This window comes from Stegastes partitus, unplaced genomic scaffold (assembly GCF_000690725.1).
Source record: "Stegastes partitus isolate 25-593 unplaced genomic scaffold, Stegastes_partitus-1.0.2 Scaffold2077, whole genome shotgun sequence".
Lineage (NCBI taxonomy): Eukaryota > Metazoa > Chordata > Actinopteri > Pomacentridae > Stegastes > Stegastes partitus.
In genome coordinates, this window is record NW_007579808.1 from 1 (window position 1) to 26,376 (window position 26,376).

At 46.0% G+C, this 26,376-nt stretch overlaps 4 protein-coding genes across 7 annotated transcripts; 2 read left to right on the top strand and 2 right to left on the bottom strand.

The window, feature by feature from the left end:
- The first annotated feature begins 139 nt into the window (after positions 1–139).
- On the top strand, positions 140–5,883 carry LOC103373818 (DNA-directed RNA polymerase II subunit RPB2-like). Its single transcript, XM_008303822.1, has 16 exons — positions 140–343; positions 552–695; positions 908–1,047; positions 1,153–1,264; positions 1,775–1,929; positions 2,025–2,223; positions 2,363–2,531; positions 2,693–2,789; positions 2,866–2,960; positions 3,083–3,333; positions 3,423–3,512; positions 3,877–3,984; positions 4,305–4,418; positions 4,778–4,938; positions 5,074–5,269; positions 5,639–5,883. Exons 1-16 carry the CDS (start codon positions 158–160, stop codon positions 5,726–5,728), a joined length of 2,307 nt encoding a protein of 768 aa, XP_008302044.1. The 5' UTR covers positions 140–157; the 3' UTR covers positions 5,729–5,883.
- A 334-nt stretch (positions 5,884–6,217) lies between these two features.
- On the bottom strand, positions 6,218–11,776 carry LOC103373819 (insulin-like growth factor-binding protein 7). Of its 3 annotated transcripts, none has more exons than XR_521088.1 (6): positions 11,289–11,776; positions 10,568–10,677; positions 8,147–8,254; positions 7,121–7,247; positions 6,589–7,000; positions 6,218–6,533 (listed from the first exon to the last, which is right to left on the bottom strand). XR_521088.1 is itself a non-coding variant. In XM_008303823.1 (5 exons), exons 1-5 carry the CDS (start codon positions 11,707–11,709, stop codon positions 6,978–6,980), a joined length of 789 nt encoding a protein of 262 aa, XP_008302045.1. In that variant the 5' UTR covers positions 11,710–11,776; the 3' UTR covers positions 6,218–6,977. The 3 variants fall into 3 exon arrangements, 1 of the variants encoding a protein (XP_008302045.1); XR_521089.1 differs by having other exon boundaries at positions 6,218–6,506; positions 6,561–7,000; XM_008303823.1 differs by having other exon boundaries at positions 6,218–7,000.
- A 765-nt stretch (positions 11,777–12,541) lies between these two features.
- LOC103373822 (mitochondrial inner membrane protein COX18-like) lies at positions 12,542–18,526 on the bottom strand. 2 transcript variants are annotated; one of them, XM_008303826.1, is made up of 8 exons: positions 18,403–18,526; positions 16,013–16,257; positions 15,702–15,976; positions 15,513–15,613; positions 15,174–15,328; positions 14,920–15,035; positions 14,735–14,842; positions 12,542–13,266 (listed from the first exon to the last, which is right to left on the bottom strand). In XM_008303826.1, exons 2-8 carry the CDS (start codon positions 16,230–16,232, stop codon positions 13,105–13,107), a joined length of 1,137 nt encoding a protein of 378 aa, XP_008302048.1. In that variant the 5' UTR covers positions 16,233–16,257; positions 18,403–18,526; the 3' UTR covers positions 12,542–13,104. The 2 variants fall into 2 exon arrangements, with proteins under 2 accessions (XP_008302048.1, XP_008302047.1); XM_008303825.1 differs by having other exon boundaries at positions 15,702–16,257.
- A 10-nt stretch (positions 18,527–18,536) lies between these two features.
- On the top strand, positions 18,537–22,033 carry selenot2 (selenoprotein T, 2). The gene is given in 6 exon segments (XM_008303824.1): positions 18,537–18,796; positions 19,586–19,696; positions 20,051–20,177; positions 20,279–20,366; positions 20,569–20,698; positions 21,478–22,033. Coding segments are annotated over 5 exon segments (663 nt in total). The 5' UTR covers positions 18,537–18,581; the 3' UTR covers positions 20,691–20,698; positions 21,478–22,033.
- Positions 22,034–26,376: the final 4,343 nt, after the last annotated feature.

Genomic DNA, 26,376 nt, shown 5'->3' on the forward strand with positions numbered 1-26,376 from the left:
GTTCAGCATTAAGACAAACTGCAGTCAGAAAATTCAGAAGAACAGCATCAGTGAGCTGATTGGATTGAAGTCATGACTTTAAATGAGACGTATGAGGTTTAAACATGTTCAGATGTTGTCAGTGTGATTAAAACTGGTTTTGTTCTGTTTGTTCAGGATGTTTAAGAACCTGCTGAAGGAGATCAGGATTTACGCTCAGAAGTTCATCGACAGAGGAAAAGACTTCAACCTGGAGCTCGCCATTAAAACCCGAATCATCTCAGATGGACTCAAGTACTCGCTGGCCACCGGAAACTGGGGCGACGTCAAGAAGGCTCACCAGGCACGAGCTGGAGTGTCACAGGTGAGAACAGCTTGTGTCAGGTGATCTGTGTTGGTTATGACTGTGTAGCTGTTACTCATCAGTGTTTTGTTGTATTCGAATGTGAGCAGAACACATGCAGACGGACACATTTTCAGCTCGGTCCTCATCACACATGATCTCAGTGTGTCTCTGACAAACTGGATCTCCTCAGATCATCTGAAAATCATCCTGATTTTTATGCTTGTAGGTGTTGAATCGTCTGACCTTCGCGTCCACCCTGTCCCATCTCCGCCGAGTCAACTCTCCCATCGGCAGAGACGGAAAACTGGCCAAGCCCAGACAGCTGCACAACACCCTGTGGGGGATGGTGTGTCCTGCTGAGACGCCTGAGGTACCAAATACCGGATCCAAAACATGTGAATCATATAAACTGTAAAATGTGAAAACATCTGAATGAAAACATCCAAATCTTTAATTCCACAGATGAGCTTTAATCTGAAACTGCAGCTTTGTTCAACAGTGGATGTTTATCAGCGCCGCAGGATGTTGTTCGTGGACGCTTGTCAGGAATGTTGACTAGTGTTTTGGTTTACACCGCTGCAGGGTCACGCTGTGGGTCTGGTGAAGAACTTGGCCCTGATGGCCTACATCTCTGTGGGCTCACAGCCGTCTCCCATCCTGGAGTTTCTGGAGGAGTGGAGTATGGAGAACCTGGAGGAGATTTCACCGGCTGCCATTGCAGAGTCAGTTGCTTCAGCTTGATTCAATGCTGTCTGTCAGTCTGTTTCAGTTGGTCAATCATCTGCAGGTGTGAGTGCAACATGTGTTTTTTGTTTTAAACGTTTCAGTGCCACTAAAATCTTTGTGAACGGCTGCTGGGTCGGAATCCACAAAGATCCAGAACAGCTGATGAACACACTGAGGAAACTCCGTAGACAGATGGACATCATCGTGTCTGAGGTGACCAGCCCACGCATCTCAAAACCTGTCACATGAACACTAACAGAACACATTTAAAAACACAAGAAGCTCTTGAAACAATGAGCTGACAGGGCGGCAGCGTCACACTGAGACACACCTTAAGTTTGGATCTCTACATTCCATTTTGGTGATGATTAGTCTCTCACATCGAGGCCGATCTTCTCTGATCTGTCAGAGCTGGACAGTGGTCTGCTGGTCCTCATTATTATTCTGCTGTAGATTCAAGATAGTTGTACTGGGCAGAACTAAGGCCAGAAGAAGTGATGATGCTTTTTTGAAAAAGTGACAGAGGAATTATTTTGATGGAGCGTTTGCAGGCAGGGAGGCAAGAAATGAGAAAACTGAGAATTCACTGGAAAAAAGTGACAGGCCTCCCCGAAGTCCACATCTGCTGAGTCAGACTAGTAAGAAACAGGTGATCAGCAGCTGTGTCCCTGAAACAGACACAGATGTTCATTCAGCGTTTTCTGCTCCTCCTGATTCCTTCAGGTGTCTATGATCAGAGACATTCGAGAACGTGAGATTAGAATTTACACCGACGCTGGACGAATCTGCCGACCGCTGCTGATCGTCGAGAAACAGAAACTGCTGCTGAAGAGACGACACATCGACCAGCTGAAGGAGAGAGAGTACAACAACTACAGGTGAGGCAGTCTGTCAGGTACAGGTGAGGCAACGTTCAGGTGTTTTTAGTCCTGCCCCACCCCCTCAAAATGTTCTCGTTTGATCTGGTGATCAGCTGGCAGGACTTGGTGGCGAGCGGCGTGGTGGAGTACATCGACACTCTGGAGGAGGAGACCGTCATGCTTGCCATGACCCCTGATGACCTCCAGGAAAAGGGTGTGGCTTACTGCTCCACCTACACCCACTGTGAAATCCACCCATCCATGATCCTCGGAGTCTGTGCTTCCATCATCCCCTTTCCTGACCACAACCAGGTACAAACAAACATTCCTGCTCCTGGTTTCAACTTGTGCCCCTGAGTGTTTGAACAAATACGTAATTAAATCTAAATGAAGGATTCTCGTCCATGCGTGAAGCTCTAATGACTTGTTTTTGTTTGTTTTCATCATTCAGTCTCCCAGGAACACCTATCAGTCGGCTATGGGTAAACAGGCCATGGGAGTCTACATCACCAACTTCCACGTACGAATGGACACGCTGGCTCATGTGTTGTACTACCCTCAGAAACCGCTGGTCACCACCCGGTCCATGGAGTACCTGCGCTTCAGAGAGCTACCTGCAGGTAAAACACACACACACACACACCTGTACGCTTTAACACACTCTTGTAGACTTGAACACACAGCTGTCTACAGGTAACACACACACACCTGTACAGTTAAGGTCAGACCAGGTAAATTTAGAACTCTGTGTGTGTTCTGAAACTTTAATCCTATTTTGTAGGCATCAATTCCATCGTGGCGATCGCCTCGTACACGGGATACAACCAGGAGGACTCTGTGATCATGAACCGGTCGGCTGTGGATCGAGGCTTCTTCAGGTGAGCTGCCAACTGCACCTGTAGGTGACTGGTTAACCTGAGTGTCTCTGTTTAACGTTCTGTTTTTGCCCTGCAGGTCCGTTTTCTATCGATCCTACAAAGAGCAGGAGTCAAAGAAAGGTTTTGATCAGGAGGAGATCTTTGAGAAGCCGACACGTGAAACCTGTCAGGGTGAGAACTTGTTACAACCTCCAGAAATACTTTCAAACCGGAACTCTTGAGTGGACTTTTGTAGCAGCTGGTGTATAAAATCACCACCACACATTTAACACACACACAAAATCTGACTTCAGGTATGAGACACGCCATCTATGACAAGCTGGACGACGACGGGCTCATCGCGCCCGGCGTCCGTGTGTCCGGAGAGGACGTGATCATCGGGAAGACGGTGACGCTGCCGGAGAACGACGACGAGCTGGACAGCACCAACCGACGCTACACCAAGAGAGACTGCAGCACCTTCCTGAGGACCAGCGAGACCGGTATCGTAGACCAGGTCATGGTGACCCTGAACCAGGAGGGCTACAAGTTCTGCAAGATCAGGGTGAGGTGACAACACCTGCGACACCTGACAGGTCAGGTGATCCAGAGGACAGGAAGTTTGTTTCAACCTCTGGTTTTGTGTTTCTGTAGGTTCGTTCGGTCCGGATTCCTCAGATTGGAGACAAATTTGCCAGCAGACACGGACAGAAAGGAACCTGTGGGATTCAGTACCGACAAGAGGTAAGCAGGAGGGCGCAGGTAGACGGGAGGTAAACAGGTACACAGGAAGTCAGCAGGGAAGTAAGAGGTTAATGGCTAACCAGGAGGTCAGCAGGTAAACAGGAAGTAAACAGGTGTTTGGCAGAATATATGTCCAGTTTGATTATGTAGCGATGGCAACAAGGTGAAGCTCTTTGCACGCAGTTCAGGTGTGTCAGGTGAACTCTGATGTTTGCCAAAGAGTTAGCCTCCAAAATGGTGAACATGCTGATGGAACAAGCTAATAAATAATGAACCTGCTAACTGACCACCTGTAATGATGCTCAGACTCAAACTCTGAGTTTTACAGTGACGTGTTGATGATTTACGCGTTTTATTTTTGAAGGACATGCCGTTCACCTGTGAAGGGATCACACCTGACATCATCATCAACCCTCACGCCATCCCGTCCAGAATGACAGTCGGCCATCTTATCGAGTGTCTCCAGGGAAAGGTGACCAACACCAAACACGTCCTGGAAATAATCTATGAGTGTCACATGTGTTGTCCTGATAGTGAGTTCGTCATTCGTCAGCCTTTAGAACTTTACGCTCTCAGGAGAACTGTCCATCTGTGAGACTGTAAAGTGCAGATTTGGTTCTATTTAAATCAATTAAATCATAAAAAAATGAACAATGTCAGTAAAAGGTTTGTACTGCAGAAGTGGGTTATTGTTGCCCTGCGTGTTGACTTGCAGGTTGCTGTTAAATCACTGTCTGTTCTTTTATCAACACGTTTGTATTTTACATGTTAGTTTCTCTGGGTTTTTTTCAGGTTTCTGCAAACAAAGGTGAAATCGGCGACGCCACGCCCTTTAACGACGCCGTCAATGTGCAGAAAGTGTCAAACCTGCTGTCTGAATACGGATACCACCTGAGAGGAAACGAGGTCAGACTGATACCGTGTGTCTTAAACATTCAGCAGTTCACTCAGATTATAGACCCTCATTTTACATCATCATCGTCAGCCGCTGAGTCAAACAGCAGCCGTTTCACTACCTTTAAGTGTGACCTGTTGCATTGTGGGAATGTTTTAGGGCAGAAACATTTACGCTCTGAGTTTGGACACTCAAATAACCGGACTGACAGTAAAGGCAGCATATTGCAGGGTTATGAGCTTTCTGTCATAGTCTTTGTTAGCAGAGAAACATTTAGGTTTAAATAGAGATGATACCTGATAGACAGCACACCTGCTGCCTCTTACTGTCGGTGGATTGGTGTTGATATTGGTTATTGATCTGTGATCAGGTTCTGTATAACGGCTTCACTGGGAGGAAGCTGACGTCTCAGATCTTCATCGGCCCAACATATTATCAGCGTTTGAAGCACATGGTGGACGATAAGATCCACTCAAGGGCTCGGGGCCCCGTCCAGATCCTCAACAGGCAGCCAATGGAGGGCCGATCACGGTGAGTGACACACCTATCCACCTGTCTGAGCCACCTGTAAACACCTACACGTGACTCCACCTGCCACGGAGCTTCATCAAACATCCACCCGTCCACTTCCTGTCATTCTCACCTGGCCCACCTTTCTGTTCTCAGCGATGGCGGTCTGCGTTTCGGAGAGATGGAGCGTGACTGTCAGATCGCTCACGGAGCCGCTCAGTTCCTCAGAGAACGTCTGTTCGAGGCGTCGGATCCGTATCAGGTTCACGTCTGTAACCTGTGTGGCCTGATGGCCATCGCCAACACACGGACGCACACGTACGAGTGTCGAGGCTGCCGCAACAAGACACAGGTAAACATGGTCGATAACTAGTCATGACAAGACTGGTTAGTATGATTAGTAAACAATCGGTTTGTCTTTATGTTGTTTATCCCCTTTCTGTCTTGTTATTCTTATTGTTTAGATTTTGTTTCTTTCCCTGTTTTATTTCTTTTTTTGTTTGTTTGTTTCCCTTGTTGTTTATCCCTGGCTGTCTTGTTCATTTAATCTTTTTATGTATATATATATATATATTGTGTTTGCTTATCTTGTTTTTTCATTTTACTTGTTTATTTGTTGTTTATCCCTTTTGTCTTGATTGTTTACCTTCTTATCTTTTTTGCCATGTTTATAGTTTTTGCTTGTCGTTTTGTTTATCTTGTTTGTTGTGTTGTCCCTCAGATCTCTCTGGTCCGGATGCCGTACGCCTGTAAGCTGCTTTTCCAGGAGTTGATGTCGATGAGCATCGCTCCTCGTATGATGACGTCATAGAGCAGCTCCACCAATCGGGTGCCTCCCTGCGGATGGCGATGTGACGTCGGCAGAAGTTTAGTTTTGATGTTTTTAGTTTGAAATTGTCTCGCAGCGTTTTTGTAAAAGTGAAATAAAGGTTTTTCTGATGTTAAAATGTTTCCGACCCCTCATTGGTTCACATTCAGACATCACATGACAAAGTCAAAGTGTTTTAAAGATCTCTGTAACTCTGCAAACACAAAACATTTTGAATAAAACGAATGACAGCCAATCGTGTTGACTTGACAAAATGTGAAACCCCCAATCAGAGGTTATGACATCAGAGATCGTATCAGCAGGTTGGCTGTTTGGCATCAGATACCAAAACTCAACATTAGCAATAGTGTCGTGTTGCTGAGGTATGAGAGTAGCCTGATGACAACACTATGTACTTAAAGTATTGAAAGTGAAGTTCTCCGCTTTAGAATAAATGACGTGTATAATAAAGAAGTACCTTCAACAAAGAAATAATTTCATACAAAGTGTTAAAACTGTTTTTATTTAATTCAAAGAAATACAACCTGAAAAGAAATACTTAAAATTCTGATGAGAACTCATCATCAGTTGTTTTTACTTTGTTTTGGTCACAGAGCAGAAAAAGTCCTGACTGAGACATTAAAAAAAAAAAAGAAACTTGTTCATTTGCAGAACAAACATCGATGAATAAACAACAACAACCAAACAAAATATTAAACATTTTCTGTTTCTCAGCATTCAGACCTGAGAAATGAAGAGCGTCTACACAACACAAACAAACCTGCCTCACTGCTGTAGCCATGGTAACCTGCCTCACTGCTGTAGCCATGGTGACCTGCCTCACTGCATGTTGCTATGGTGACCTGCCTCACTGCATGTTGCTATGGTGACCTGCCTCACTGCTGTTGACCTACAACCTGACACCTGGCTGTCAGCCTTTCCAATAGAAAAGCCTGATGCTTTTGGTTTATCTGGTCAGGAAAATAAAAAGGATAATAAATGCCAAAAAACTTAAAATATTAAAAGTTCAAAAAACAAAGAAAAGATTAAAGCAAGAAGTTAAAATCCAAAGGTTATACAAAAATCTCTGAAGTTTGACAACAAACTTTAGACATAATTTCAAACTTAAAGTGTTAAAAGTGTCAGAAGTTTAAAAAATAATAAAAAATCACCCTTTCATTCAGATTTTCACTGAAAGTTTAAAAAAAAAAACATCTGCGATGTTTGTCCTCGTTGATCTCCGACCAGCTGATCAAAGTTCGTCGTCCTTCGTCACTGAAAGGAAATGACATCATGAGTCAGAGTATTTTTAAGCTGTTTTACTGTCCAACAGTCTGAATGATAACATTTCACTCTCCTGAGTCAAGTTGTTGATGATATCAGCGTTGCTGTTACCTTTCTTGATGACGATGTCATCGATGGACTCGACCAGGTGAATGGCTCCGATAGCAGAAGCTTCTCCTTTGGCGTTGGTGGCGTGACACTCATAAGATCCTTCTTCTTCTTTGGTCAGAGGGGAGATCTGAAATAACCACACATCTTTCTGATTAGTCCAACAGTTGTGACATTGTAAAGGCCGGTCTGTCCTCACTCCATAAGCACCCAGCAGGGGTGAACTGATGCCTTATGATTGTCTGTGAATAGTGTAGATGTATTTTGTCACTGGGGTAACAGGTGTTGTTTACTGAGTCAAATGTATGTTGGGGGCGTGGCTTTGCATGAACCTCTATTTAGGTGAGTGCAGTGCACGCGCGCGGTGGCACGTAGTGAGATGACGACACACGCCTACTTGGAGGTTTCCCGGAGTTACCGGGCCGCGGAGTGTGGATTTATGCTTGTTGGAACTTTTTGGAATACCTAAAGGTGTTGGAACGGGAGGACGGACCGCTTCGCGGAGTTGCCGAGGACCGGAGCCGTCATTCAACGGAGGGCTGATGCGCAGAGCCGTGAGTTGGTCCAGCTGTTGATGGCATCGCATTTGTTTGCGGCCTTGCAGAGCCGTGCAGGTGGTGGCTGAACTATATGAAGCCGGACGGGCCATGAGCTGTTTGCTGAACTTAAAGAACTGTTTTTCAGCCGTGTCGTTTCGCTATGTTGTGTCTGGGGATGCGCTTGTGTATGTGAGCGGGGGGGGGTAAAAAAGTAAAGTGTGTAAAGTAAAAGGCTGCTCTGAGCCAAAACAAATGTATGAGGTTGTCTGATGTTCACCCTGCTGAGGCATAGATCCGCTCTTCTCCTTTATATAGAGCGTTGTGACACTGTCACCTCGGAGTTAATAGGTGAACTGTTACAACATCACTTCCTGTCTATGATTAAATATGAGGTTTGGCATTAAAGTCTTTAAAACACAGTAAACAAAAACACTGCAGATGTAACCGTAACATTTTTACAGAACACATCTGTGAACATGTGGCGACTCACCAGCACCCAGCCGGTCACTTCGTGTTTCTCTGGTCCGCCTCTCGTCTGAATCGCCAGATTGTCTCTGTCTCCTGGAAGCAGCTCCATCCTCTTCTTCCCATTGAGGACCTGAAGGAAGACACCCAGCACCATCATCATCCTCATCATGATTACCACCACCACCACCATCTTCATCATCATCATCATCATCATCATCATCATCATTATCATTATCATCACCTTAATCATCATAATCAACCTCACCACCACCACATCTTCTTCCTCAACGTCACCATCATCATCTTCACCACTATTAACATCATTGCCATCTTCATCATCACCTTCCCCATCACCTTCATCTTCCTCAACATCACCATCATCACTATCGTCACTGTCATCATCATCATCATCATCATCATCATCATCATCATCATCATACCAACCATCACCTCCATCATCTTCTTTATCTTCCTCAGCATCACCATCATTGCTATCATCACTGTCATCATCACCAACATCACCACAATCATGGTCTTCATCATCATTTACATCACCATCACCTTCATCATCATCCGTCCTGAGCTTTATTCCATCACCAGAGGTTGAATTCTTGATGTTACTGCTGCATAATGTCGTGCCACCTTCAGGTGAACCTTCAGGCGTCAGTGAGCAGATTTCATAAAGAAACATTCGTGAACTTGTAGAAACTCATCGTGTCGAATGCAACAACATTTTTCCGTCTGTTTTTCCAGCAGGCTGCAGCTTGTTGTTGTGCAATCATTAGGAAAATTACTGCGACCTTTAGCAAACAGAGTCTGAACCTGCAGAGAAAATCCTGCTGACAGACACACCTGAACACACCTGAGGCTACAGGTAACATACTGTATGAGCTCACCACTCTTTTTGTGCTTGACTCTTTTTGGGCCCTGAAGCCAAGAAAATAAATCCATCAGCCGTCGTCAGCTTCACATCTGTCAGAGTGATCTTTTTCCATCTGAATAATACAGAGTTCAGTGTAATAAAAGTCAGATTTAATGGATAAGTCGTTAATCTGTCGGTACACCGTGATCCAAGCCTCACGTGGCCGTCATTACAAAGTGATAATTGTGTTGTTTGCGTGCAGGAGCTGCAGAAGGTTGATCACAGCGATCGATCAGGTGATCAGAATCAGACTGTTTGATCTGAACACACTTCTGTCTGTTGGTTGTCAGGTTGTAAAGTTACAGCTTGACGAGTCGGATGATTCATCACAGAGTTCAATTTAAGCTAAAGTGCATGAACACGAAGGACACTAGATATCTGGAAACACTGTTGTTGGGCTGCTGGAGGAACAGCTGTCCTGTGATTGGTGGAGACACATCACGGACGACAACAGCCTGCTTTGAGCCTCGTAGCGTTCCACTTATGGACCATGTGACCCTCTGCTCACTGTGACATCAGCCAACGTATGCAGAACCCTGAGGAACACTGACCCCCACAAGATCACTGACGACGTCCCAGAACGAGCCCTGAAGGTCTCTGCTGCAGAACTCACTGATGTCCTCACTTCCATTTTCAACCTGACTGTCCCATCTTGCTTTGAAACAACTATCGCCCCAGTCACCAAGAAAAACCCAGAAAGAAAAGCCTGCTTGAACCACTGCAGACCAGCTGCACTGATGAAAAGTGCTTTGAGAGGCTGATACGGGGACACTTCAAAACCACAGTTCTCTCCACACTGGACCTCCTTCAGTTCGCGTATCGGCCAATCAGAGCTACAGCGGCCATTTGTTCTGCTCTACACACTGTACTGTCCCACATAGAAACCAAGAACTTCTACATCAGAAACGGTGTTGGTGGAAAACGGCTCAGCATCCAACCATCGTACCCTGATGTGAACGGAAAATCTGCCAAACCTGGAACTGAACCTCAAACTCCATCAGGTATCAGGGTTGGAAATACCACTTCAACAAAAGCAAGTAGACATTAAACACCAACAACTGTGTCGCCATAAATGAGGATGTTCACGCTGTCAAATTTGTGGAAGACAAAAACACAGTTGGCTTCATCAAGAACAACGATGAGACATCCCAGTATGGCACAGGAACATGACAGTTTGGTACGGGAACATCACGGCAGGGCACATGAACAACACTGTTTGGTAGGAGAGCATCACGGTTTGAGGAACCAGTTGTAAGCAGGAACATCCTGGTGAAAATGGAAGCATCACAGTTTGGTTTGGGAACGTTATGGTTTGAGATGGAAACATCACTGTGTGGTACCACAACATCGTGGTTTGGTACCAGAACATCGTGGTTTGGAACAGGAACTCACCTCAGCATCATCTCTTCACATTCATCATTAGTATTTTTTTTTGTTTCTACAAACAGCAGCTCATTAAAAAAACCCACATCTTTATGTATCACAACGAACCAGCAGAAAAAGGGATTTAAACAGACTCACCTTCTTCCAGGTGAGGACAGGTGTGGGCACGCCCACCGCCTCACAGCTCAGGTACACCTGAGAGCCGCTCACGTTGTACACCTCACCTGGAGGGGTGACGATGATGGGAGCTGCAGGCAAACATCACAGATGATGATGAGATGGATAGACCAACAGAGAGACAGACAGACCAACAGAGAGACAGACAGGTGAGACAGATGGACAAACCAAGAGACAGACAGGTGAGACAGATGGACAAACCAAGAGACAGACAGGTGAGACAGACAGACCAACAGACAGGTGATACAGACAGACCAACAGAGAGGCAGGCAGGCAGGTAAGAGTTAAATGTCTGGCTGCAGATCAACTTGATGTAACTGGATAAAATCAGGAATCCGTGAGGCGGTGGATCCTCGCTGACCTCTGAGGAATGCAGTTTGCTTTGAGCGTGCCCAGTGAGGGTTTTCATGTTTTCTGAGCATGCTCAGTGAGGAATGAAGGGGGATTATCAGAGATGACTGTAACTGTCAGGCATTAAGGACTGACTGGAGGACACTGATTCCTCTGATCAGTTCTGCTGTTTCTCATCATCTGTATAAAGGTGGGACAGGTAACTCTGACCTTTAACCTCACCTATGTCTCTGTCTCACCTGTGTCTCACCCTTGTGTCTGAGTCTGACCTGAGTGTCTTAGCTGTGTACATCAGCTGCACCTGTCTGTCACCTGTGAGTCTCAGCCTCACCTGTGGCGCAGCGGCCCTTGTTCTGAATGTTGACCGGCTCTTTGCCCTCTCTCTCGGCCTTCAGACTGGCGGTCTTCAGCGCGCAGCCGCTCTTGTAGGTCTGTCCGTCGGTTCCGCAGACCTCGTAGCCGCTCTTGCAGACACAGATTCCCATCTTGTTCTTCTTGTCCTCTTTGCCCCTGACGCACTCCAGTCCGGGGCCGCAGCGGCGCCCTTCCGCGCGGCGGCCGCCGCACAGCTCTCCCTCCGCGGCGGCGCACACCGAGCAGCAGCCGCAGGAGTCCAGCATGGAACCGGCGGCGCAGCCCTCCGCCGGGAGAGGAGCGCACTGAGCCGGGTCACACGGTCCGCATTCCAAGCCGGCACACAGCACCGGCAGGAGCAGCGGCAGCAGAGACAGAAGGAGGCTGAAAGACTTCATGTTGGTCTGCAGGAGGTCTGGAGTGTGAAACGGTCTGAACCAGTCTGAGGTCTGATGGACGGATGTGAGCTGTTTGAAGCTGCTGACTCCGCCTCAGAGGAGACCTGATCCCAGATCTGCTGCCACAGAATCACAGCAAATACTACACAGAGTAACTAAAACATGGAGAACTGCAAACGCAAACACACAAAGCAGCAGATTCATGGAGGAGAATCAGTTGCTTTTGTCTCAGTCCTGCAGGATTTTAGGATTTAATGGTGTGAAGTTTCTGCCTGAGCTCGGAGTTTTTATTAAACTGCTGCAGTTCTGTCAAGTTTTCTACACAATGAAAACAGAAAAAAATAAAACAACACAATAAAGACTGAAGCTGCAGATTCACAAAAAACACCAAGAAACAAAACACTGATTGATCTGATGCCACAGATCTGATGAAGAAGGTTGATCTACCTAATCTACCTGATTGATGCTATTAATATGACATGACTGATCAAACTGATTGATCTGTTGATAAAGTGATGTTTGTGAGCAGCTGCATAAACTGTTAATGATGTTTTTCAGCTTGTGAGATGCGAAACAGTTAAATCTGAGCTCAGTTTTGTTTCAGAGTCTGAAACACTTTGTGTTTCTGTGGGAAAATAATCAACAGGAAAAATTCCAGTCTGAGGTCACATGGATTCTTCCTGTTATTGAAACTATGTTTAGCCCAGTCCTCAGAGGACAGACTGGAAGGAACACAGCAAAGTAAATCCTGTAGTCTTAAGAGAAAAACTGAATATTAGTGTTTAGTGGTTGTTGCTGGACGACAAGTTGACAAGAAGTTAAATGTAGAAAGACGAGTTCAAGTGTGATCGCCGAACATGAAATCATTTCCTTAAATTAAATCTTGTTTATTTCTGAACTCACACACAAATAAAACATCTTTCTTATTTCCACACGATTACTGAACAGCAGCAGCACATGACTGATGGCCAGTATGACACTCAGGTCTGTTAACTTGGCTTTCATGTTTCCATCGTCGCAGGATTTACGATGATTGCTTCATTTCCCCACATGACATACATTTAAATCAGTCTTGATGCTTTCCACTGAGTAATGTTTGCAGGTTTTCTTCAGGCTTCACACAGGCCACAAAAACCTGCACAGAAGCTCAGACGGGCTCCACCTGAGAGCCAAAACCCAGGGCGGGTCTACCGAAAGCTCACTGCTGCATCCTGTGGTGTTTGTTAAAGTCTCACAGCTTCTGAGAGGAAGGAAATGAGCCATTGAAGATTAATTTGATAAAACCTCCTCCTCATCGGTTTGAATCCTGACTTCTGTATGAATCAGTTTGCTGTCGTTGGTTCACTCAGAGCTGAGAACCTTCAGCTCAAGTGTCTGATGCAGGACTCGGGGTATTTATTTGCGGTATTTGGCGATGAAGGCAGACAGCAGGTCTCTGTACGGAGATTCTGAGCGCTGAGTCTGGAGTCGCAGGATTTTGTGGATCGCAGGAGAGCGAAGGAGGAGGTTGTGACTGAATCCCACCAAACTGGAGGTGAACCAGTACAGAGCCATGGACTGGGAGAGATGGAAGAGGAAACAGAAGATACAGTGATGTTAGAGAACCAGTGATGAACTCATCAAGCAGCATACAGTCATTGTCAGAGCAACTAAAGCTCGTGTGTTGTTGTTGTCCCGGGTTAAAGCCGACCACAGACTCATGTGTCAGTCGGGTCAACAATAAAGGGTTCAGGCCCTGACGCCTGTTTTCCGCTTCGTTTTGCTTCGCGTCTGTAAATCCGTACAACATACAGACTGCGCCCCCTGCTGTTCAACATGAGGAAATGCCTTTCATTATCAATAAATAGAAGCTTCACCGCAACCATCAGTTTTTATGGAATATGTGCATAAGTGTGGCCCTGCGATAGACTGGCGACCTGTCCAGGGTGCCCTCTGCCTTCGCCCTAAGTTGGCTGGGATAGGCTCCAGCCCCCCCGCGACCCTAGTGAGGATTAAGCGGTGTACAGATAATGGATGGATGGAAGGATGGATGGATGGATGGATGTGCATAAGGCACTAAAACGGGACGAATGATACATGAAGAGAAAACAGTGAGGAAGTGGAGCCAGTTTGGTGAAATGTTTTGTTACAGGACGTGTGAAGCTCTTCGGTATGTTTTCCTCTGCAGCTAGCATGAGCTAGTTTAGCTGAACTAGTTCATTTTGTAATTACACATTTACACAGTTTAACTATAAATATAATCAAACAGCTGGTAGCTAATTCGTTTTTCCAACTTTGTGCTGCACACATTCTGGTCTCTCTGTAATCTATCGCTGAAGGTTTCCAACGGACACAAGGTACATTTCAGACCAGAGAAAGATGGAAGGAGGAGTTTCCCAAACACATCAGAAGTCAGTGATGCTCTCATAGGAATGAATGGCGTTTTGGTTAATTCCATACAAACACAGGGCTGATGAGGAACAGTGTTCCCAAAGTGCTTCTGTGTTTTATTTGATTTTCCACAGCGTGGCAGAAAACCTGAATGTCTCCACAGTAAAACACCTGATCCAAACCACCAGTCATGGATCAGTGCTGGTCCGCAAAAACAGTCTACAGTTGCCAGGATGAATGAACCTGAGTGTGTCCTTCAGCTCCGCATACCTTTGTTCTATCTGTCACATTATAACTGTCTACCAACATTTCAAGAATAAATCTGCCGTTTAATAAATAATGACGGTTATCTTTCATCGCAGCTCGAACCAAAACAAACCAGAGAATGAACGTGCGGACGTGCAGCCCTGATCCGATAGAATCTGGCTTATGTTCTGAGCCGAGTTCTGATCTCGGACAGCAACATCTTAATCTGATGATCCGGCAGGAATGTGAGCGCGACTCAACACGCTCAGAAGCATTCATCCACTCAACAGATCTGAACACGAAGCCTCTGCATTCCTGCCGTCTGCAGCTGAACCTGGACTCCCTCGGCACCTTCCACCTGAACCAATCAGCTGCTCTCAGAACACAAGAGTGACAGACTTCAGCTCACCGAGGGAACCGTAGCAGCGATGGGGATCATCAGCACCGAGAACCCTCTGATGGAGTTCAGGACCAGCCGATGGAACCTGGACGTGGCGACTCTCTGCAGAGAAAACACCTGAAGAAGAAGAGCACAGGATGCTCAGACTGATGACATCACTGGTCAGGTGATCACACACCTGCAGACACACTGACCTCTACGACCAGCAGGTTGGTGAGTCCCAGACAGATGGGGATGATCCAGGTGGAGTCCGGCGCGGTGAGGTCCGGGAACCACAGAGCGCCTCCCACTGCCAGCTCAGCCTGCCGGGCTGCACAGAATCAACACGGGTCAGTAATGGATCACTTCACTGAGACTGAACCAGTCAGCTGACTGGACTGATCTAGAATCAGTTGACTGGACTGATCTAGAATCAGTTGACTGGGCTGATCTGGGCGTGTGTTCATACCTGACTGATCCAGGCTCAGGTTTCGGAGGGCCAGAGACAGACTGACCCAGAGCGGCAGCTGGACCCAAACCAGCACACTGGCTTTGAAGGGGTGACAGTTGTCCCTGATGTAGAGCTCAGAGATGAGTCGGCGCAGATTCTTCTGGAACTGGAACCTGAACAGAGAACAGAGATTCAGAACAAAGTTGTACCCACACGTCTGTACTCATTAGAACCTGTACATCTTTAGAGCTTGCGTGTCAGTAGGTCTGAGGGTGAGAACAGTCTTCAGCGTCTGTTCCTCTTCCACTGACTGATCCAAACCAAAGCCCAGCTCCTCGCCATTTGTTTGTTTCTCACCGGCTCTGTTTTTCCGTCCAGCCTCTCTCTCTCGCTCGCACCGAAACTTCATATCGCAGCCTCTTCGCCAGGTCAGAGATCTCCACCTGCAGCGCCTCCACCTGCACATCACCGAGGGGTTACTATGGTTACCATGTTTTCACACTAAGTGTTTATCTGACAGCGGACTCCGCCCCCCCCGACACTGACCTTGGAGATGATGACCAGCTGGTAGGCAGCGAGCGGCAGAGTGATGAGCGTCCTGACCGACAGTGTCGCCACGACGATACTCAGCCACCACGGCAACCCGCTCGCCTGCTGGACGCTCACCAGGAAGTGTTCACACAGGTGAACCGGAGCCGAGTCTGAGAGGCTGCTGTACCATCCGTCTGCACCTGCAACACCTGGAACACCTGCAACACCTGCAACATCCCCACCACTGTTGCTGTTGCTGCTGCCACCGACTCCTGACAGACACCTGACACCTGAAAGAGTCCCAACACCTGAAAGAGTCCCGAGACCTGAAAGAGTCCCGACACCTGAAAGAGTCCCGACACCTGGCAGAGTCTTAACACACGATAGGCATCTGCGTCCTCCAGACCTGTGGAGGCCGACTAAAGGTGGTGGTGCTGCGTAGGTGAGACCAGGTGCAGGTGGCCTCCTGTGGATCACACCTGAGCAGGCTCGACGTACAGGGAGGTGCAGGACACTGGACCTCACGGGTCCCCACACAGTAAGCATGGTGACCCTCCTCCTCGCCACAGTCCTGAAAATAAAACCCAAACGTTCGTGTGGTCAGGTGGTGGATTAAAGACGAGTCTGGAAACACTCAGATATGATTAAAGTTTAACAGGGAGGGCCTGTGACACAGTGGTGGATGAAAGTAGGGGTTGAGAAAGTAATGAAATAGACAATATGCATGGTAGGATTAAGGTTTGAGTTCTGATTTTGAAGGAAAGACACATTTCGATTCTGCCCATCGGTTCCAAAGCAAATTCTATTCACTCTAGTTTATCAGCGGTGTGCTGCAAACACGTACTGAGTTTTCACAATCTGTCTGTGTGGCTTCAGTCTCCTGATGCGTTTGTCTCAATATATATTGTGAGTCTGCATTATTGTCTTTAAACCTGCTCAGCTGCTGCTTGATCAGCAGACCAACAGCACAAACTGTGTGACTGTCTCATAACAATCTTATTCTAACAAACGCTTGACGGACTGGACTCTGCTGTGGTTACAGCAAAGAAGAAGAAAACTCAAAAATATCAACCAGGACAGACAACGCTCTCCCTACAGGCACTTCATGTGCTGCGTGTTTGTGCTGCTGACATTTACTGGTGGTGAGCAGCATATTACTGTAAAGAATGCAGGGCGTCGCAGTAACGTGACATGAAGAGAGACTTGTTCATTCAAGAGCAGCTGTTCAGTAACTATCTGCTTATCAAGTTAATCAAGTTACAGCTGACTGAAATAACTTGACGGTCCAGATAGCAACACTTTACTGAGAGCGCAGCATCGTGCTAAGGAAGATGTGGCTACACAAGCTCTCTGTAAAAACATGAATTCATGTCGTGATTCAGTGTTTGCTGATCGACAGATGATCAGAGATGGAGGAACACAGGAAAACTACTAAAACCACACTGTTAAGTTTCTGCACTGAAAATGTTACTGAAGGTAAAAGCACTTGATACAGAAAATAGCTTCCTGTGCCCGTTAAACTATTTTACAGTACGTTACATAATTAGATTGTTATTACTTGTTCATAAATGTAAAAGCAGGATTTTACTGTTGTAATAACTCAAATCACCTGCAACTCAAAGAAACAGAATCAGAATACTCTGTAGAAGATGAGGTTGATAAAGAAGCCAGTTTTTTACAGATCGTGAGCTGCTACAGTTCAGATGAGATGTAACTTTAATAAAGACGGCTGAAAATATCAGAAAATAAAATAACTAGGATGAGGAGGGTGGAGACGGACTACAGGGCTGAGGTGGCCGACGTGGTGTCAGGAAAACAATCTCTCCTTGAACACAAACAAAACCAAGGAGACGACTGTCGACCCGAGGAGGAGGTAGGTGCTGCATTCCTCCATTTACATCGGCGACACTGAGGTGGAGAGGGTGGAAACATTCAGATTCCTCTGTACACATGTAAGCCGTGATCTCACCTGGTCCCACAACACTAAAGAACTGACAGAGCGCACAAACGGCTGTACTTCCTGAGGAGGCTGAGGACATTTAGTATGCCTCCTGAAATATAAACTATTTTGCAAAATGCTGGCAATGAATTTAAAAAACTGAGAAAAAAGGATTGCTAAAGCAAACAGAGTGAGAGAATAATTGTAAAATAATAAGACTATCAAAGAAAATAAACTTGTTTGGTGAGGAACTAAACAAAAGCATCATCTCTACAACTGCAACTGGACGAAATAAATGAAAAACAGGACAGACGTTTGTCAGGTGAAGGAGGTCAGAAAAAGGTGAAACTAAGGATTGTTTTTATTCATGAAAGAGAACCTATGAGATATTGTCTCAGTAAGCTTAAATGAATAATATAGTGTGCAAAGACATTCACAGTACACAACTAATTTCTATCAGAATATAATTTTTAGATTGAATTTTATTTACATCGTGCATATTCACTCATCTTGATCATATCCACATGCTGTACATTCATATAAAGATTTATGACATTTCATATGCTTTGAATATTTTAGCAGCAACAATGCATGTTAAGAACAATTCATTCTGTTTGAATTTCTCTCTGAATTCGGAATAATCTGTTCATTTCTCCATTTTCCTTCAGTGTGTAGCTGTGGTTCTTTGAAATAAGACATAAAAACAACAACACTGATGTCCAGATCCTGAAGAACAACTTCATCATTTAAACATTCAGCACAAACACCGTCGCCTACCTGTCAGACGTCAGCCGTCAGGTGAGCCGTTCGCGGGATTCAGTGAAGAATAAGTCATTAAAGTCTAAATGTTAGGTTTTCATTGTATCCTGTCACCTTCCATTCACGCGCACAGGAGCGTCCCGCACATATCACGTCACTGCGTGTCGGGCGCATGTGACGTCAGTGAGAGAACAGACATGGCGGAGTACAGCCAGGCCGGGCTCCTGGCGGCTCTGCTCCTGTTCACGGCCCTCACGGTCCGTGACGTTTATCTCGGCAGATCGAGCCCGCAGCGCGGACAGCAGCCGGCCGACAGACAAGGCCTCTCCCCCGACACCCTGGCGGACACGGAGCCCGGGAGACCCGCCAAAGCCTCGCTGTACAGCGGGCCCGTGCTCAAGTTCCAGTACTGGTGAGTTAGCACGGAGGCTAACGGCTAACAGCAGTGTGTGGCTGCCACAGCTCAGCGACAAGTTAGCGTCCTCAGTCTGTCAGAGTTTTAACGAGCTGCAGAATAAACACAGTAACGGATGCTCAAGCAGACGTTGCATCATGTTTAATTTATTAAACACGGTTTAACTTCGTTACAGCAGCTAACGAGTAACGTCTCCTAAAGCTGTTAGCTGCTAACAGGTGTGTAGCTGAAGTTGCTGTTGAACTGTGTTCAGTCCAACATGGAGTTTGTTGAGTTTTGGAAGATAAACTGATGGCAAAGTATTAAATTTGAGTGTTCCCATCTTGACAAGTTGTTTGGTCGCTTTCAGGTGAAGTCTTTAAAAGTCGAAGTAAAGAAGTGATCATTATCATTTATTGATCATTGGATTAATCAAATTTTCCACTAATGGTAGATTTATTGTACTTTGATGAATGGACTGAGTTGTCTCTGTCTGTATCCTGCAGCATGTCATTCACTGATGTCCAGTCAACCCTTTAATCAAAACCAAATGTTCAACAACAAACAGGGTCAATCTAATGTTCAGACTTCACTGGAGTCCAGTCTGTTCCCACGAGAGACAACATCTGTCCCAGCAGCTGTCAGAGACAACATCTGTCCCAGCAGCTGTCAGAGCCTTGTCCTCCATGAGACATCTTTGATTCGCTATTTGTGACACTTGCTGCCATAGATTGGTCTCAGAAACGTGATGGAGATCACATGACCTGCTGACCTCACCTGACAGGTGTGTTCTCTCTTTATTTCCAGTATCTCCTGAGGTTACAGTAAAGTGTTCCAGGACTACTCTCAAGCCATCAGCCAGGTGTACCCAGACATCCGCATCCAGGGAGAAAACTACCCCCCCACCCCCTTGAACAGGTGAGCTATGACATCACTAAACTGCCCCGCCCCCTTCAGTAATACACATTTAAGCTGCACTTCCCACTTTCGGATGTGAACAGGAAGTAGCTGAGTGGTATGTTGAGTCCTGTTTCCTTACGTTCAGTCAAAGTGCAACATTACAGGTAACTGATTACCTGTTTGTCCACTTACCTGGAAGCAGCTTTATCAGCTTTATATTTTCAATAGAAAAATCTTTCTAATCGAAGAACAGTTCTATGTGTGAACGTGACCGATGTGATTTTTAAAACATTTTTTGAAAGCAGCACACCTGTTGCTAAACCCACCTCCTCTCCTCCTCTTCCTCCTCCTCTTCCTACTCCTCCTCGTCAGGATTTTGGGTAACCTGATCTCCTACCTGAAGCTGCTTTCCATCCTGCTGATCGTCAGCGGTCAGAATCCCTTCGTCCTCCTCGGCCTCGACACTCCCCGAGCCTGGACCTGGAGTCAGGACAACAAGGTACCTGCACCTCTATTACTGCTGTCGCTGTGGCAACAGATGCTCCATGCTGCTTACCATGGCAACAGGCTGACCCAATCACTGTCTCTGCTGTTTGTCAGATCTTCTCCTGCCTGATGGCCTTTTTCCTGTGTAACATGATGGAGACTCAATTTCTGTCCACTGGAGCCTTCGAGGTCACTCTGAACGGTGAGTTCTGATTGATCCAAAGCAGTATGACATCACTGAGGGTAATGAGCTTGAGAGGAAAGACGAAGTGTTTGTGGTCTCTATAAATCAAGTTTGAGTCAGAGACAGTGTATTTGCAGTCTTTATAAATAAAGTTTGAGTCATTGTGTGAGGTGGAGGACAAAGTCACTTCCTGGTGTAACACTGTATTTGGTCCCCTCAGACGTCCCCGTGTGGTCAAAGCTGCAGTCTGGTTACGTCCCAAACATCCAGGAGATGTTTCAGATCCTTGACAACCACCTGAAGATGAACCAGGTGGATCACATGACCTTCTCCTCCACTTAGAGCTGCAGGTACGTGAGCTCTGAGTCGCCTGAGCAGCTGCTACCTGCCTCTCTGCTCTGACATCATAATGAACTGGTTCCTGTTTAAGTTTCCTGAAGTTAATCATGCAGCAGCAAGTAATGAACAAAGTGATCAGAAGGAATTTTATTTCACCCTCTAACCTTGTTTTTCCTCACTGTGGGATACTTTTTAATTGCAATATAAAGTCCTGCACCTTTATTGAAACATCACAGGCATGAAGAAGGAGAGAGAGAGCTCAGAACTGTCTTCTGTGCAGTTTGATGCAGTTAAAACGACAGAAATCAGAAAATAAACATTTATTTACAAAATGTAAAAACCTGAAATCAACATGTCCAACATTTCCCAGGTTTTTACAGATGTTAACAACAATGGAAAAAATGAAGCTTCACATACTGTAGATATTTAACCATTTACATGTTCATGGACTACAAACGTTCCCTCTCTGCTCTGCTCATCAGCTGGAGAAAGATGTTCTACCATGCTGAATGTATCTTCCAAGAACTTGTTCCTCTGTCCACTGTTTCTGAGCCATGCTGAATGTATTTATTTTTGATCCGGTATGTTTGATTTTCCCCTCAGCCTCTCTTGTCATCTTCTCTTGGCTCTGGAAACACTGCCTGCAGGTTATCTGGAAAAAAAAAAAAAAAAAAAGAATTCACTGTTTGTCACAGCTGAGTCAGTCGGTTGTGCTGAGGAGGGAAGAATTTTTAGGTTGAACATGATCTGCCGTCTGTATCTCTCACCTCTGTCTCAAATTTTTCTCCAGCTGTGCTGCGTTCAGGTGTCCCGGCTCAGTGGGACGTTCAGCCGCTGGCGTTCATGAAGGTCCGGCCTTAAAGCAGAATCTGCGGGGCCCGACTGGACTTCCTCTGCCACAAAATGAACACTCCCTCTGCACCGGGTCACAGCTCAGCATTACAACCCCCAGAATGCACCTGTGCGGTGGAGACAGGCTGCAGACTCTGCTGTTTGTGTTGGGTTAGCTTCATGCTAATTAGCCTCCGTGTGATGATTAGAGCTGAAATTGTTAGTGTGTTATTTTTGTTTAAAACTGAAACAAGAAAATCTGCAACAGAAATGTTTGAACTCAACATGAAACAATGTGAGGCTTTGAATGTTTTCTCTGATTACATTAAATGGTTGATCAGGTTGGTGATCAGGTGTGTAACTCGTCTGTTTAATCATGAACTGAATCATAGTTTAGTGTTTTTAGGTCTTGTGTCGGTTTACCTTAACGTGGCTGAACACCTGGTTCAGATCATTGATCGCTGTGGATTTCAGCCGTCACATTTGCTTTTAAATAAAAGATGGTTGAACTCCAACTGATGGAGGAAAGTTCGTTTATTTGTTTACAGCATCACTTGATGTGAAGCTCAGTTTTTAAACAGTTCACTTCAGGGAAAAACACGTTCACCAGAAAACACTGCAGACACATTAAAACTGACCCGCTGATCAAGTCGGACTCATGTTCTCGGTTTTTCTATCAATTTCTATCCATCCACCTGTTCATCTAGATGTCAATCATACCTTTATTACTGATTTAAAAAAAATAGCTTTATGACTAATCTCAGAGTTACATCAGGTTTTTACTGCTCTGGAAGTCCAGTCACTAATAGTTAAATGTTTGGTTACAAATGAGAAAGTTCATCAAGTTTTATTTAGACACTGACGTCTATGAGAGGAGGAGGACGTTTGTGAAGGACAGCTGACCTGCTGCTCGTCTTCCCAGGTTTGTCTCAACCGATGAATCTCAAATAAAGAGATGAAGTGAGACAGACAGCGACAGCAGAATTTCTGAAAGACAGGACAGGTAACAAGAGCTGAGCTTCTGTGTTCACACTGTTATCACCTGGTCAGAGTTTACCAGAGTTACTATGAAGCAGGTGGAGGTCATCTGGGTAATTTGGGGTTTCACTCTGGGTTTACAGGAACAAAAGAGTGGTTTACATCTCCATGGTAACTGATGCTGAAGACCTGAGCTGCTCCGGAGCAGGTGACGTTCTATACTGGTCAATGCAGGTTAAAACCAGTCACTTTTCTGGAAATGTCCATGTGAACACTCACCTCAAGAGTCATGATCCCTGGTTGACTCACCAAATTCAAACAATTAGAAGATGTTTTAATACTTGCTAATCTGTTATCTGGAACATCACCTGCTCCGGAACAGCTCAGGTGTTCAGCATCAGTTACCATAGTGATGGAAGAAGCAAACCAAAGCCACAGGCCTGAAAACCCAGAGTTAAATCTGAAGTTACTTCTGTAACCTCACATCCTGCTTCTTAGCACAAAACTCTGGTCACAGTAAGCATTTACATTGTCTGAGTTTACCTGGTCACTGTCAGAGATTACCTGGTCACAGCTTTCACAAAGATGTTTTATGACACCGTGTTTGTCTGAACAGCAGCTACAGAATTCAACAGGACGAGCTGCAGAGACACAAACAACATATCAAGTGACAGCATGATTCTGCTCACCTGAACACCTGGAGTCAGGACAGACTCAGGTGATGAAGGTTTTACTCTCTAGCATATAGAAATAAATGTTAGACTCACCTGTCTGCTTACTGCATGTGGTCGAGTCAACCACCTTCTTCAGGATTAAGCTCAAATCAGCAGAACGTCCGGTCCTCACCTCACCTGGATTGGCTAGGACAGGTGCAGCAGGTGAGGACAGCGGCCATGATGAAGTATCTGAGTTTACACTCCCACCTGAGACCACTTGGAACTGCTCTAAATGATTATTGGTGATGTTGCCATGGAAACAGGACTGGGTTGTGTTGTGGTGAAGCTGGTAGTTGTTCACTTCCTGTTTCCTGTTCAGTTCCATCTGAGAACAAAATTCAATCACAAACTGTACTAGAGCCATCAGTTACTCACACCTGACCTGAACCAGTCGGATAACACCTGAACTGAAGCGATCAATAAGTAGCACCTGAGCTCAGGATTGTGTTTTAGGCTATGACGCTATGTCATGGTTGATGATGCATTATCTCACCTGGGCGTCACCAGAGATCCTCCATAGACTCAGACTGGGGTAAAGTCTGGAGGGCCGACCGAGCTGAGGAGCTCCGTCATTGGGTGAAGTCTGCTCACTGTTTTCCCCTGTCCTCTGGTCATTCATCTTCTCACTATCTGTCCTCTGGTCATCCATCTTCTTACTATCTGTCCTCTGGTCATTCATCTTCTGACTGTCTGTCCTCTGGTCATCTATCTTCTGGCTGTTTGTCCCCTGAGACACCTGAGTCCACGTCTGATTCAGTCTCTGACCTGTTTGAACGTCTGGAGCAGAAAAGACTTCAGCTTCATATGGGGGAGCGCTGGGACACCTGAAGAGGACGGAGGTGAGTTATTACATCGTTCAGTCAGTCCGAGGACAGATTCAGTTCACTGGGATGAAAACACTCACCGGGAGCAGAGGCAGGGTGTCAGCAGACAGTACCTGTCCTGGTACTTGTCCTGCACCTGACAGGTGGAGTCCAGACACTCCTCCCCCTCCTCCCCCAGCCTCACCTGTGGTGGTCGTCGGCCATCTTTGCTTCTCTGCAGAGCAGCTTCCACCCAGAGTCGAGACAGAGGAGAGGGAGGACAGGGGGACGAGGGGGAGGACCGCCAGCGTCTGCCCTCTAGCAGGGGGGAGCAGGGCAGTGAGCGGGGCAGCCTCCCTTCTCTCCAGGGGTGAGGGGACGAGGGAAGTGATAAGTCATCTCTGGTGCTCAGTAAAGGTGGGACAGAACGTCCACCAGCGAGGCTGATGTTGTCACAGCTGATTGTGTTCGAGGCTCCGCCCCTCGCAGCATGGATAATGTCACAGGTGTCAGGTGTCACCAGGTGTGGATCATGACTCAGCGTGTGGATGGTCTCTGAGACATTCAGGTGAATGGGGTGTGTGTGTGTCACCTGTGTAGCAGGTGCAGGACTGACCTGTGTTGTTCTGAGATGTTCTGGACAGTCCCGCCGCTGTGGGACATCAGAGACGTTCTGATCCTGCAAGACGTCTCCCTGCAGAAGCTCCCTGACAACAAACAAACAAACAAACAGTCACCTGTCTGTCTGTGGAACACATGGACAGGTGAACAGATGGACAAGTTTAAAGGTAAACAGGTGACGAGTTGGACTGGTGAACAGATATACAGGTGCTGTCCTCAAACTGGTTCATGAAGGAGGTAGAGCATCGGTTCTGTTCTATCTGTTCTCAAAGGAGATCACACTGTCCTGGTTGCGGATCAGTAAACTGATGTGGTCTCCTTCCTGCTCCCCCCTGGGGTTCTGGAGGTACCGTGGCAGTCTGAGGTACCAGAGTTGTAACTTGTTCTTCAGTCTGTGTCTGTTCTAAGCAGGAACAATCCTCTGTGTCCTCTGTGTCCTCAGGTTACCTGTCCAACTCACCTGAGCATGCTCAGTCTGGTTGTCTGGATCAGGTCTGGATCCAATGTCTTTATCTTGGTCTGATGGATCAAACCTTCATCCAAATCTCTGCAGCAAAAGCATGACAAAGCTTATCAGTGTGACTGTTGAACCACAACAGAACCACTATAGAACCACAGCAGAACCAAAGCACAACCACCATCATAAAACCACCTGATTGGACCCTGCTGCGACTGGCACATTAACTGACGGGTCTGTTATTGATGTTTATTGCTTATAAACAACGAATAAAGTCTTAATATTTTTTGTTAATGTCGACGGTTTGATGACATCATCACCTGGCATCCAATAGCAGAGTGTCCAGTGGGTGGGGGGCGTGTTTCAGTGTCTCCATGACGACCAATAAATCGTGATATCTCCAATCCGGTGTCGACTGTTGAATCATCAGCAGGTTTTCTACCTCCTGTTTTATCAAGACAGCATCGTCAGTAGTGCTACCAGTAGTAATATGAGTACTAGTGATACAACTACTGTTCATACTACTGGTAGAACAACTACCAGTATACGGCTACCCTTTCTGTTAGCACTGTTAGCACTACTGACACTTCTGCTGTCAGCAATATTGATACTACTATGGCTAATACTGCTGTGTGTAGTCCCAGTGATGCTACTACTGTTAGTACTACTGAAGGTACTACTGTTGGTACTTTTGACACAGTAGTACGTTGAATACAATCGAATGTCTGACATAAACCGACAACTTTGACATAAACATCTGAGGTTAAAAACATATCTAAGGTAAACAAACATCTGACATGAACAAAAATTTGAGGTAAAAATCTGAGATGAGCAACAACCCAAGGTAAACAAATATCTGAGTTAAATATCTTAGATGAACAGTAATCTGAGATAAACATCTAAGATAAACAGATATCTGACATAAAAATCAGTGGTGAACATCTGAGATAAACAAACATTTGGGGTAAACAAACACGGGAGATGAACAAACATCTGACTTAAATAAAAACTTTGTGGTAAACTTGTGACATAAACAAACTAAGAGGGGGTCATCCAGGGGACTGGTTTAGAAGACGTGGACGACATCATGATGGCTGTGACAACGGAGCTGAGGAGGATCCCTGAAGAATCCTTCCAGGAGTGCATGGCGGCGTGGCAGAGAAGGCTGGGGAAGTGTGTTAGACTCCAGAGGGATGAGTACGAAGGGAAAACTTGTAGTTTGTAGTTTGGGTTTGAAATACATCTTTTGCGACACCAGTCCTGGAACTTTTTGGACACACCTC

Bases quoted from the DNA above. Each gene is read 5' to 3' on its own strand.
- LOC103373818 (XM_008303822.1), top strand. From the start codon at position 158: ATGTTTAAGAACCTGCTGAAGGAGATCAGGATTTACGCTCAGAAGTTC. The intron at 2,790-2,865 runs GTGAGCTGCCAA...TTTGCCCTGCAG, and splicing joins GTGGATCGAGGCTTCTTCAG to GTCCGTTTTCTATCGATCCT. The intron at 3,334-3,422 runs GTGAGGTGACAA...GTGTTTCTGTAG, and splicing joins ACAAGTTCTGCAAGATCAGG to GTTCGTTCGGTCCGGATTCC.
- LOC103373819 (XM_008303823.1), bottom strand. From the start codon at position 11,709: ATGAAGTCTTTCAGCCTCCTTCTGTCTCTGCTGCCGCTGCTCCTGCCG. The intron at 10,678-11,288 runs GTGAGGCTGAGA...GTTTGCCTGCAG, and splicing joins CAAGGGCCGCTGCGCCACAG to CTCCCATCATCGTCACCCCT. The intron at 8,255-10,567 runs GTGAGTCTGTTT...GTCTTCCTTCAG, and splicing joins CTGTCCTCACCTGGAAGAAG to GTCCTCAATGGGAAGAAGAG.
- LOC103373822 (XM_008303825.1), bottom strand. From the start codon at position 16,232: ATGCTTACTGTGTGGGGACCCGTGAGGTCCAGTGTCCTGCACCTCCCT. The intron at 15,614-15,701 runs GTCAGTGTCGGG...GGTGATGTGCAG, and splicing joins AGCTGGTCATCATCTCCAAG to GTGGAGGCGCTGCAGGTGGA. The intron at 15,329-15,512 runs GTGAGAAACAAA...TTCTCTGTTCAG, and splicing joins TGGACGGAAAAACAGAGCCG to GTTCCAGTTCCAGAAGAATC.